The 14144-nt window shown below is 34.6% G+C and overlaps 1 protein-coding gene across 1 annotated transcript in view; it reads right to left on the bottom strand.

The window, feature by feature from the left end:
* LOC309838897 (disintegrin and metalloproteinase domain-containing protein 18-like) overlaps window positions 1-14144 on the bottom strand; it is a 90480-nt gene that overhangs the window by 58888 nt on the left and 17448 nt on the right. Inside the window, exons 4-11 of the mRNA XM_082680313.1 lie at window positions 11988-12043; window positions 9595-9673; window positions 9162-9238; window positions 7946-8123; window positions 5450-5515; window positions 2298-2369; window positions 1927-2093; window positions 1085-1166 (exon numbers count right to left, since the gene is read on the bottom strand). Coding sequence (XP_082536439.1) covers window positions 1085-1166; window positions 1927-2093; window positions 2298-2369; window positions 5450-5515; window positions 7946-8123; window positions 9162-9238; window positions 9595-9673; window positions 11988-12043 — 777 coding nt within the window. The remainder of the gene's footprint in view (window positions 1-1084; window positions 1167-1926; window positions 2094-2297; window positions 2370-5449; window positions 5516-7945; window positions 8124-9161; window positions 9239-9594; window positions 9674-11987; window positions 12044-14144) is intronic.

Raw genomic sequence — 14144 nt, 5'->3', positions numbered from 1 at the left:
CCTAAATTTGAATACTCAAGAAATTTAATGGGCATATTATTTAGAAATATAGAGTAAAAGAATGAACAAACTATTCCTACACATACAAACATGAATAACTATCACAGACGTAATTTTGAGGAAATATATGGCAGACACACACAAGAACACACACTCTATTATATCATTTACAGAAAGCTCAAAGAAAGATCAAATTAACCAGTGATTAAGTGTCAGGATAGTGGTTTTCTTCGGTATGCGTAGAAAGTGAGAGGAAGCATGATTCTTCTGAAGTGTTGATAAGATTTTATTTCTTGATCTCTGGGATGTTTATACCTATGTATTGACTTGGCCAAAATTAATTGTGCTATACACTTATGACTTGTGCAATGTTCTCTATATATGATGTACTTCAATAAAACTTTTATTTGAAAGGAAACAGACATTAAGTTGTATGCCAGGAGGGAGAGGTTGACAAAAAAAGGGGAAAGAGGATTCAAGGAGTATAGATTATGCAAAGGACTGATTTAGTTGTTTTCAGTATGTCTTGTAAAACGATTTTTATTCATAATATGTGTGTTACTTGATAAAAATTTTGAAAGAAAAAATAATAGTAGTAGAGTTATATGCTTCAACATGTATATATCTTTTAACAAGCTATTCAAAATAGTTCTGAAATGATACATAAAGAAAAATGCTGAACAATAATATATAGTTAATGGATACATATATTTGTAACAATAGTATGAAGTATGCAAAAAATGGCAAGTATGAAATCATGACTTTTGTTATTTCTTGAATTTGAAATAACAGGAAGCTTTAACTTTTCTCTAAGGTTTTATGTCCTTAGAAAATCTGATGCAAAGTTAGTAGCCATTATACCTAGCTGGTGAAGGGGTATATTAACGTTTGTTCATATTATTTCCCTATGTTTGAAATTTATGATTAAAACAACTTTCTGAGATTAAAATAATGTTGTCCCAACAAAATAATGATAGAGATATAGAGAAAAAAAAACAAGTTTACTTAACTATGTAAAATAATACTTTTAAAATACAATATAAAGTTAAAAAAAAAACAGTAAAGAAGGATACAAGTTACATACCATAGCAATACCTGCATCACAGCTTTTATTGCATATTGTGCCAGGAAATATTGCTCCCACATATTTAGGCTGTTTCCTGTAACTACATCATTATAGTATGGCTTTTATATTAGCATGGTTACTCAGAACAATTTACTAGCTTACTTATTAAATTAAATCTCCCATAGAATTTAAAATAGTCAAACATATAATTTTTTATCTGAATAATATCTAATATATTATACAAGGTGCTCAAATCATTGAAAACTGTAATTCACTTTAATGCCAGTTTTCTTTCCTAAACTAACTCTTTGACTTGATACAATTTTATTTATCTCAAATTCTCCTCAGGTTCCCTTATTCAGCATTCACTGTTTTGGTCACTAAAAGTTAAAACGAAAGGGATTTTTAATCTGTAGAAAAGAAATCTGGCCTGTTCTAAAGATAAGCATTTTTAAAAATTAAATGTAACCAAAACACTCAAATCTTTCTTTATCAAACAGTAGACATGAAATGTATTCACATAACAAGGTAATGTTAACTGAATAGTGTCAATTTTACATCATTAGTAAGCTGAGGCTTGTATGTATTCTATAGTATAGTTGATATCATAAAAGTTCATGAAAGACAGACTTTTTTGCATAGATTATACTCCAAAATATTTTGTCATATAAGTGATTCAGGTTATTTTATTTTTATTATATTTCCAACCACACTATCACCTCAATGGCAACAGCTATGTTTTCTTTAATATTTTCCAAGGGGCCTACAGAAAGCTGAAGAACACAATAAAGGCATTAAATTATAAAATTAATGGAATTATTTATGTATATCTCTTTATTAATGTAGAACATTGTGCTTACATAAGTAAGAATGTTACGTCATGGGGCCGTAGGATAAGATAGTCCTGTTTCCATGTCAAAAATCTTTGTAATAAATCATCAGCATCCCCATTAGTAGAAATTTGGTTTTTATCTGACCACAATTCCAAGGAGGATAGTATCACAGTCAATTTGAACTGACTAAACATCTAAAAATAAGATTTACAGTATATTTATTCAAATAACATAAATCATTACATCAAAACAGTACAAAAAATAAAGAAAAAGTTTACTTGATTACTTTGGATATTAAACCAAATAAAGGGCTTTAAGTCATTAATTTGTCATGATATAATGGAAAGGTTTTCAATGACTTTTTATAAAATTGTAAATGTAAAGAAGTTAAAACTTACTGCGTTGACAAGGCCAATAAGCTGAATAATTTTCTGCATTACAGCCATCGTTTCTGATCCCATATAATCATGCTGAAAAAGAAATTTTTATGATTCTTTAAAAAATGTGAGTGACAGCAATTTTTTTTATATGGCAAATATATCTTGGTGATACCAGGCAAGAAAACCATAGGATCTGTCAGACAGTTTAAAGCATACTAACATAAAGATGATAATATTTACAATAAATGAAAACAAACAACAAAAAGAAAAAAATTATACTTGGGCATTCAACATAGATTCTCACTTGTTATATATTTTAAAGACATTGTCCAGCAGAAACAATTGAAATCCTCAAGAAGTACTAAAATAACTTCACAGATTCCTCTGTATTATAAAGGGATTTCTTGAGGTAGACATTTTCTATAACACAGAGGGAATCAACCACAGTATTTCCCATTGTATGCTTAGTAATTAAAGAAGAAGCAAATACAAAAGCATTAAAAAAAATCAAAATGCTCAAATAAATCTTTAGGAAAAAAGACAGAAATTGTAATGATGTAAAGTGAAGATTATGTGGAATGAATGATTCAAAAAGGTTTGATAAAGAACAAGATGAAACAGGGTAAAGGAAAAAAGAAAGAATTTTTCCTCTGAAACTCATAAATACATTTTTTAAAACTGAAGTATAGTCGATTTACAATCTTATATTAGTTTCAGGTGTACAGTATAGTGCTTCAATATTTTCATAGATTATATCCCATTCAAAGTTATAAAACACTGCCCCTATTCACTGTGCTGCATTTCAGTCATCAAGTAAATGCTAATGAAAACCACAATATGATCTCAGTATTCATACACCAGAATGGCAGCAATTTAAAAAAGACTAACAATACCAATTACTTGTGAGAATATGGAAGAACAAATTGTTATAATCGCTTTTGAAAACTATCAATATCCTCTAAAAGTAATATACACTAACCCGATGATATAACAATTTCACTCTTGGGTAGATACTCAAAAGATATTATGTCTACCAAATGGACATTCTTCCAAGGAAGACACACAAGTGGCCAACAGGTACACAAAAAGGTATTCAACATTACTAATCCTCAGGGAAATGCAAATCGAATTCACAGTGAGCTATCACCTCACACCTGTCAGAATGGCTATCATCAAAAAAAACAAGAGCTAACAAATGCTGGTGAGGGTGTCGAGAAAGGGAACGCTTGTGCACTGTTGGTGGGAATGTAAATTGGTACAGCCACTATGGAAAACAGTATAACGGTTCCTTAAAAAATTAAAAAAGGAACTACCATATGACCTGACAATCCCAATCCTCAGTATACATCCTAAGGAAATGAAATCAGTATCTCATAGAGATATCTGCATTCCCATGTTTACTGAAACATTATTCACAATAGCCTAGATACGAAAACAACCTAAGTGCCCATCAACAGATGAATGAACAAAGAAAAAGTGGTATATATGTGCAATGGAATATTACTCAGTCATTAAAAAGAAGGACATTCTCCCATTTGCTACCGCATGAGAAACCTGGAAGGCATTATGCTAAGTGAAATAAGCCAGCCAGAGAAAGACAAAAACTGTATGGTATCACTTATATGTAGAATCTAAAAAAAAAAGTCCAATTTCATAGAAACAGAGAAGAGAATTTTGGTTTCCAGAGGTGGAAATGGAGAAATGTAGGTCAAAGGGTACAACCTTTCAGTTATAAGAATAAGTTCTGAGGGTCTAATGTGCAGCACAGTGCCTGGAGTTAAAAATATGGTATTGTATACTTGAAAGTTGAAAGGAGATCTTTAGTCTTCTCACCACATACACACACACACACACACACACACACACACACACGGAAAAAAGTTAACTATGTGAGGTGATGAATGTGTTAATTATCTTGATCTTGGTAATCAATCCACAATGTACATGTACATCAAATCTTCACATTGTACAATTTAATTATATACAATCATATTTATCAATTATGCCTCAAAAAAGATGGAAAAATATTAACTGAATTGGTCAGATGGCAAATATCTGATACGTTCAAAGAAAACACTGTGACCAGAGAGGCTACAGCTGGTTAAAGAGAGGGCAAGGCAGTTAGGAGGTGTGGCCAAAGAGACCCTGGCCTAATCTGGGGATGAGGATGCAGGCAGACAACACTGGGCATCCTAGGCTAGTCTGGGGTTCTAATCGTATCTAAGTCACACTTAGAATTAAATATTTATATTTGAAAATAATTAGAAAATTCCATTACGTCTTTGAAGTTAAGGACATTTTTAATTATGTTTAAAGAAAGAAGAGAGATAGACATCCTATATAACACAGGGAACTATATTCAATATCCCGTAATAAACCAGAATGGAAAACAATAAGAAAAAAAGAATGTCTATATGTGTATAACTGAGTGGCTTTGCTGTACAGCAGAGACTGGCCCAACATTGTAAATCAACCATACTTCAATAAAAAATAAATAACTAAATAAATAAAATAGAGCTTCCCTGGTGGCGCAGTGGTTAAGAATCCGCCTGCCAATGCAAGGGACACGGGTTCGAGCCCTGGTCCGGGAAGATCCCATATGCCGTGGAGCAACTAAGCCCGTGCGCCACAACTACTGAACCTGAGCTCTAGAGCCTCTGAGCCACAGTTACTGAAGCCCGCGTGCCTAGAGTCCGTGCTCCGCAACAAAAGAAGCCACTGCAATGAGAAGCCCACGCACAGCAACGAAAACCCAACACAGCCATAAATAAATAAATTAATTAATTAATTAATTTTAAAAAATAAAAAAGGAAATCTCTTTTTTTAAAAAAATTAAATAAATAAATTAAATAAATAAATAAATAAAAATGTCTGGAGTCTCAAAGGTAAATTACCCCAAATCGGCAATTCCGTGTTTTAATTTTTCTATCAACATTTAGCAAAAAGTGTAGCTACCTTTCCATGATCATTAGAAATATTAATTTAGAAACCTGTAAGACAGCTAACAATATTAAACATTTCCATAAATTGGTTTCATAAAGTTAATACTCAGAAAAGTTTTAACATTTCAGCTGATGTTCTCTAGGTGATAGTAATAAAACATTAAGCTTTAAGAAAGAAAGAAAGAAAGAAAAGAGAGAGTGAGGGAAGGAGGGGAGAGTTTGACTTACCAAAGCTTTATCCACTATAATGTGCATTTCTAGATACTGGGGTAATAGTTCTGAAAGAGTTTTTTCCTGAAAGGAGAATTTATCAAATGTTAACATGTTTTGAATTTGTTAAGCACAGAGAGTGACATGTAAAGGAAGCAAAAAGGATGTATATAAAACCCTCAAGAGGACTTAACAATATAAATTAATTGTAAATCAGAAAATTTACTTGAAAACAGATTCCAGGTTTAAGGGAATCCCAGGGAGCCTGATAGCGTAAGGTGGGAGTCTAGGTACTCACTATTAATACTGCGTGAGAGAAAGTGAACAGCTCTGTAGTTCCAGAGCATAGGCTGCGTGCCCCACTTGATATGAGGTAATAATCCTTGATTGTGCCAAGTCAGTCAGCTACGAATCAACAATTTACTACATCGTCATTTAGTACTCTAATGGTAATTTCTACATGAGCTATATTTCTAACACATTGAGATACCATTTCACACACAGATATTTTAAAGAAACCAAAATTTCTTCCTTGACCCAAGTGCATTGGTAACTAAATCGAAGAGTAAGGAGGATACAAAGATTGGGTCTGTCATAAAATAAAATATCTTAGCTTACTATAAATAAACAGGCAAACAAACAAACTGGACTTGACAGTAGAGCCTAGGTTTATATTTCCATAGGGAAGCAAATTACGCCTGCATCTTATATATGTATATACTGAGATGCTGACTTTTTTCCTTTGTGTTCAACGTTAACTTTAAAGGTATTCTGTATTTTGGTTACCCTTACTGTGCCTGTATAAAAATATAAGTCAATGTTGACAACCATGTCTTCTGCATTGCAGCTTGATTGAGTATAATTATAAATTACGTGTGCACCATAACCAATTTCGAGCATGTTTCTGCACAGTAGGTTTCATATTTTAATAACAGCATTGTTTTTATCCTATTTGCCTTTCCAAATTTATATTCTTATTTTCAAAATAATAAGTAAAAAATGTAACTTTGATACCTATGTTTTAAAACAAACTTATAATACTATTCACCATAATGTCAGGTGTCACTTTCAATAAAATGAACTTCAAAATTCATTTGTTTTTAATAGGTTATCTTTATTTCCTTTTGTAAAACTTTGTGTTCATTTAAAAAAGAAATAAGTATTGAATCATAGAATATTGCCAAAATAGCTCACTATATCTCATGTATCATTCACTCAGTTTCCCCCAGTGGTTACATGTTACAAAACTATAGTATGTTTTCAAAACCAGGATATTGACCTGGTACAGTGTGTATGTGTATATCTCTACATCATATTGTCATGTGTATGTTTACATAACCAGCACTGCAATCAAGATACAAAACTATTTTATCACCACAAAGATTTCCCTTGTTGCACCTGTTTAAAGTCAGATGAGATTATACAGTCAGAGGAAGAGAAAGAAAAAAGAATGGATAAAAATGAACAGAACCTCTTCTGTTCCTGTAGGGCACTTTCAAGCACACCAACATGCATATAATGGGAGTAACAGAAAGTGAGGGGATAGATAAAAGGGCAGAAAGGATCTTCAAAGAACTAATGGCCAAAAAGTTCCCAAATTTGATGAAAAAAACATTAATTTAAACATCCAAGAAGCTTAATGAACTCCAAGTAGGATAAACTCAAAGGGATCCCCTCAAAGGTACATCATAAGAAAACTGTCATAAGGCAAAGACAGAGGCTCTTGAAAGAATCAACAAAGAAGGGACTCATCATGTACAAGGAATCCTCAATAAGATGAATAATATTTGATTCTTCATCAGAGACCATGGAGTCCAAAAGACGGGGAACTGAAATATTCAAAGTGATGAAAGAAAGAATTCTATATTCAGCCTACAAGTAAATTAAGAGAGTTTAATAATATACAAATGAGTAAGTATTCTAGAAAGATATGTCCCAGTAGTACGTAAAGCTATATGTCAAAATATTAAAAGTAATTTTACCAGGGTAGTGGTAACTATTCTTCCTATATTCCTAAATTTTATTCAATAATATGCATTTTTGTTGGAATAAAAATGGAAAACAAGAAATATTACATTATACATCATACAACAATAAGCTTGACACACATTATTGCATATTTCCATGTATTTTAGATGGAATATGGATGTTTCATTTACTGCTGTAGAAAAAAGATACCAAATTTTATATTACTACTCAACAGCTAAGTAGTTCCTTTTCATGATTTTTTTTTTTTTTTTTTTTTTTTGGCGGTACACGGGCCTCTCACTGTTGTGGTCTCTCCCGTTGCAGAGCACAGGCTCCAGATGCACAGGCTCAGCGGCCATGGCTCACGGTCCCAGCCGCTCCGCGGCATGTGGGATCTTCCCGGACCAGGGCACGAACCCGTGTCCCCTGCATCAGCAGGCAGACTCTCAACCACTGCACCACCAGGGAAGCCCCCTTTTCATGATTAACACAATTCTACATAAGTAATTTTATAGTGTGTCATAACATCCAAATTGTCTCAGTTACCTGTGAGTTTAAATGGACTTTATAGGGCTGGTCTTTCTGCCAAATATTGCTGTAATTTTCTGCTAACATTGGCATATCTGGATTGTCATTTTTCACTTGATAAATTATGTGCTCGAACCTTGCTGAAGATTCCAATGGCTCAATTCCATAGCTGATATTTTCAAACTGAAGAAATCCCCTGAATATTTAGAAAGCAGTGATATAAAAATCCTGCCTATGATCCCATCAGACCTATAATCCAAAGTGTTGTAAGAAATGAGAAACCATAATGAGGTACATGCATTAAACCCACTCTCTTTCCCTGCCTTTTTTCAGCTACCATTAGTAACTGAGTAACCACATCTGCGTCAGTTTTTCTCACGTATTAAAAAACTAAATATACTGAAAAGTATTTTGTATTTTCTGTATAGTAGTCACATTCATTCAAGATGTATTAATTAAGGCCAAGTATTTGCTGGGAACCAAGACATTTGTTGAGAATTCCACGAATAAAAAGTTCCTATTCTTACAGGGGTTAGAATAAGAGAAAATGGATATATAGAGTGGAGATCTAAAAAGATTAATATGCAGGAAAACCACATTCAGAGAATGTCAGTTTTCTGAGTTGATATGAATAAATTCTGGAAATCAGGCAACCAAAAGCAAAAGGAAGTTAGGAAGAGATTTTTGCTCTGCTCTGGACCTGTCTTCATCTGATAAACTCACCACCTTCTTCCTGCCACTATCAATGACAAAAATCACTTATCCCTGCCCTTTTACCTCTGAGGTATCTTCTCAATTAGTCATTTTACGTCTGATACCAAGTACACCTACACTGAGAGCATACAATATGTGCTTAGTTAAGCAACTAATTAATGTCATTTTCCATAACTGTTCCAGATAACTGATAGATAATACAACAGTAACATCTAGGGAGATGTTCTAAAGGATTTGGGTGGGGGGCTGTTTGTTTTGTTTTACTGCATCTATCTCTTTCTGCTCAATATCTTGAAAATATCTCCAGTCAGGATTCCCTTGAATGATTTCATTTCAATTGGCATGATTAAGGTCCATTTATTAATGTTAATATTATTAATAAAAGTAAGGCCATCATGAAGAAAACATTCAGATTTGAATTCTCCTTAAATATCCCAGATTTGTGTTTTGCGGCCACTAAGTTTCATTTTAAAGTATATCCTAAGTTTTCATGTATAAATAGCCTCTAAAATGCTATTACCTGAGTCCAGAACAGATGCTGAGTGTCACGACTGAATTTGGAAAATCTGCAACGTATCCTTGGTAATGGCAATGCATCTGAAAAACAGTACAGAGTGGCAAATAAATAAATTATTTATGCATAAAAGTGTATTGGCAAACATTATAAATATTCAAAACATTAAAACAGTTGAAAATAATAAGATTGTGTATCATACAGATTTACTAAAATTGATTTTCAAGGAAAATAAGTATTTGACAACTCTCTTTACTTTGTACCACCTAGGTGCCCATGGCTGTTCTCTAGGTCTGGATTTCATCTCTATCATACATGGAATGTGGAATAAAATTGTATGAAACTGCCAACATGGAACAAACATATCCCAGTGGTAATAATATGTCCACTTCAATAAGGAAACGTGTGATAATAAATGTCTAAGACACCTGGGTCTTACCTTAAAATATGAAGACTCAGAATGCAAAGATCCAGTTTCATTATATGTATAAACCAAAAAGTTCTGGGATACAAATGAGCTAGAAAAAACAAAAATAAAAAACTGGTTGAATCATGAATTTATTATGAACATAAACATTAAAATAATTAAAAAAAAGTGAAATATATGATTCATATAATAATATTCCTTAACTAGAGTAATTTTAGCATGCCATAACAGTGTAAATTCATAGAACTATTGACTCAGAGAGTTTAGGATTTCTTAACACTGGAATAGACTTTGAATCCTCCATATCAGATATTCGTGTGTGTGCCTGCCTGTGTCTCCATTCAACAAGATTTACTGAGTGTCAATGATCTGACAGATCCTCTTCCAGGCACTGGGATACAGCAGTAAACAAAAGAGAAAACCACGGGTCTTCACGGCAGTGAGAGACACATACGTTAGTACATTAGGTGATGCTAAATAAGGCCCAGGGTGGCAGGAGGTTGGTTGCAAATGTAGACAGGATGGCATGGAAAGGCTCACTGAACTGATAAGTAAAGACCTGAAAACAAGCCACTTGGATTTGCACAGAAATGTTATTCTGGACAAAGCAAGGAGAAAATGCAAAGACCCTGAGGCAGAGATATGTTTTGTGTTTACAAAGAACATCTGGGGGCAGTGCCTGTGGTGAAGCGTGGAGTGAAGACAAGAGCCCACAGTAAGAGACGGTGTCACCGAGATGAGAAGCCATTGGAAGAGTCTGAGCAGATTGAGGACGGGTCAGACCAGCATTTTAATAGGATCAGACTGAATGCTGTGTTGAGAACCATCTGTAGGACAAATAAGCAGAAACAGAGTGATCAGCTAGGTTATTACAGTCATCCAGGCAAGACATGACGGTGGCTTGAGCTAGGATTGCAGCAGCGGTGGAGGTCCCATTCTGGATGCATTTTGAAGGCAGATCGCATGGGATTTAATAATCCATTGGATGTGGGGGGAAAACAAAAGAAAAAAAAGATGTCAGGAATGACCCTAACATTTTTGTTCTGAGAAACTGGAAGAGTAGAGGTGCAACTTACTGAGATAATTGTGGGAAAGACAAATTTTGGAAAAGGATCAGAAGTACATTTTAGACACATTAAATATGAGAATTCTCATAACCTCTTGGTTATCAAATAAGTAGTCAAATAAATGAATATGGAGAGGAAAAAAGTAGAGATACAAGTTTGGGAGTAATCAATACATAAATGGTATTAAATCCATAGGAGTAGATGAAATAACTGGGTGATTGAGTATAGCTAGGGGAAAAAACAAACAAACAAGATTTAAGAATAGCACCATGGAGAACTCTAAGACTGAAGAGATGAGGAGGAATCTAGAAAACAAACAAACAAAACAAAATCTGAGAAAGAGTCAGCACAGTGTAAGAGTTAAACACGGGAGTCTGCGGTACCCTGGAAGCCAAATGAAGAAACTATTATATGGAGGAGACACTGCTCAGCTATACACAATGCGGCCGATTGGTCAAGAAAAATGAAGAGTAAAAAATAACTGGCATTTAGAAACATGAGGATCTTGGATGATCTTATCAAAAAACACTTTTAATGGAATGGTAGCGACATTAAAGACCAACATGAGTTTAACGATCATGAATTACAAGAGAATAGTCATGAGTAAGTGAGAACAATTTTCTCCAGGCTTGTTCAACTACAAAGATGCAGGCAGACAAAATGCAGTTGTGATAAATATATATTTTCAAAGATGAAGGCAGAGAAGAGGCTGTTTGAGTCCATTTATATAAAATGTTGAGAAAACACAAATTAAGAGACAGGAAATAGATTGCTTGTTGCCTGGAGTAGTGGCTGATGACAGGGATTAAATATGAAATGGCACAATGGGTCTTAGGTGGGGAATTAAATGTTCTAAAACTGATTTATGGTTGATAATTGTAATACTATATTAAAATCACTGAATTATACATTTCAGAGTTTTATGATTTTATATATATATATATAATTTACCAAATAAAGTTGTTAAAAATAAATACATATACAATTAATACCTCCATACAAAGTATGCCGCTAGTTAAATTTTCCACCAATAACCACATGATATGTACACATGTTTGATTTCACATCGGATATACTTGATACACAGCTTGCAGTTCTTGGGTTCAATGGCTTTATACTCTTATTTATACGTAACTTATTTCTTAATTTGAAAATAACAAGCTGGAATATACAAATGCAAAGTTCTCATAGACTTCATATTCAAGACGTAATGAATCCTAAACTGAAAAACTGACCAATTAAACAGCCTACATTTCACTGCATTCTTGAATTTAAATAGTGTACAAAAATATTTTTTAAAAAGTAAATTCTCAGCTTTAAGGGAAAATCATATCTTACTGTTTCCTGAGATGCAGAGTGTATGGTTTTTTATCAATTGTAATGATATAAGTTACCTAAAATAAAGCAAATAAAGACGATTTAGTAAATCATAAATACATAAAATAAAAGTATTTTTCACTCAAGTCGAAAAAGACTCACCCAATCCATTTTAAAAAAGAATATATTCTTCAGAATTTATTGTTCTAAATAGTAAAAATTTTAAATTTTTCTAATAAATTCAGGATGAGGGTGATAAATTTACTGTAGGGATGGCTTTTGAAAAGAATAAATGAAAACTATATTTTGAAAAAAATATAATTTTACCATTTATTAATACTAGATTTTAATTGTTTATATTTAGAAAAAACATATTTACCCTTAGCCAAAATGAATGAGGAATGGCTGTAGGCTTACATTCTACACCGAATATAATGAAACAATAGCAAGTTTATAAATACATATATACATACTAACAAACACTAGAGCCACTTTGCAATGCTTCACATATAAACTGGGAGGAAAACAGACCTGAGAGAATGAAGCTAGCGAGGAACGCTGCAGCTCCAGGACTACGAGCTCTGATACTACAGGAACTAAATTACAATGGTCCTCATTACCTTGACATGATGGCATCCAGGAACAGGAAGTGTACACGGTACACAGTAAAGCAGGTTGATTTTATAAGATCATCAGGAGGGTGAGAAAGTGTCTAGCTAAATTGAATTTTATATAGTAGAACAACATAGGCTTGAAATCCACCCTTTGCCATTTAACACAATGTGATCAGCAGAGGTACGTCCATCCACTTGGCCATATCCTATTGGTTGGAAGGAAGTCACAGGTCTTTCCCCCACTCATAGTGAGACAGGCTGGGACCTGGGACCCTTTGCTGCAGTGCAAAGGATACACCTGGATATCCTGTATCCTGGATACACCTCTCCTGGAGCAACAAAATACAAAGAAACTGTATGGGACTAAAAATAACTGCATGCCAGACGCAGAGAATGGACTTGAGGACATGGGGAGGGGGAAGGGTAAGTTGGGACGAAGTGAGAGAGTGGCATGGACATATATACACTACCAAATGTCAAACAGAAAGCTAGTGGGAAGCAGCCGCATAGCACAGGGAGATCAGCTCGGTGCTCTGTGACCACCTAGAGGGGTGGGATAGGGAGGGTGGGAGGGAGACGCAAGAGGGAGGGGATATGGAGATATATGTATACGTATAGCTGATTCACTTTATTATACAGCAGAAACTAACACACCACTGTAAAGCAATTATACTCCAATGAAGATGTTAAAAAAAAAAAACTGCGTGTATGCCTTAGTTGGGGCAAATTCCAGCTGCCACTTTTGAAGAGCCTGGAGCAAAAACAGGGTGTTGGGAGCAAAAGGGCGGTACTGAGCATGCACCCTGCACACACCACCACCTAAGGGGTGGGCAAAACACCTAAGCCCCCCCTCTGGCCTGACCCATGGACACACCCCTACCCTCGCCCCATATAAGGAACAAGCCTGCCCTACCTCCTGGAGTGAGCAAGAAAGGGGACCTGTTTGTTCTCCCTCCTCTGCTGCAGCAGGGGCCCCAGTAAAGCCTTGCCTGAATTTCTTGTCTGGCCTCTGATCAATTTCTATTGATTGGGGAAGGCCAAGAGCCCTGGTCGGTAACAATAGGTGGAGCTTATTCAACCATGAACACCAGATGGTAAGAATCACTTGGGTAAATTAGGGTCTGTCCAACACCATGGGCAAAGAACAACTGGGGAGCTGAGGAATAAAACCCACAGCTCACATGGTGCTGGGAGATATTCAAGGTCTGATCAACCAGAGGAGAAGAATGTCACTGAACACTCATGCCATCCACTAGAGATCACAGAAGGGTCAAATTTTAGTGTTAAGGAGAAACTAATCTTAGAGTAAGGGCCACTCTAAACATTCATCCTAAAGATATGACAAGGCAGCATGAAATTGTCTATCTGATTCATAAGTAACTTAATTGCCTGCCAAAACAAAGTATAGCACATTTCAAAGGAAACCCACAAAATCAAGCAATCAACCAAATAAAATTAGCAAGGTTGATCCAATCAAAAACAATTATACACAGGGATATGAAATCAGTCTGATGGCAGGATACGAGCTTCCTGCCTTATCCTCCCACAGATACACCAAACATAC

This window comes from Grampus griseus, assembly GCF_964374135.1.
Source record: "Grampus griseus genome assembly, chromosome: 21".
Taxonomy (NCBI): Eukaryota; Metazoa; Chordata; class Mammalia; order Artiodactyla; family Delphinidae; genus Grampus; species Grampus griseus.
This window is presented reverse-complemented; position numbering and strand designations above follow the sequence as displayed.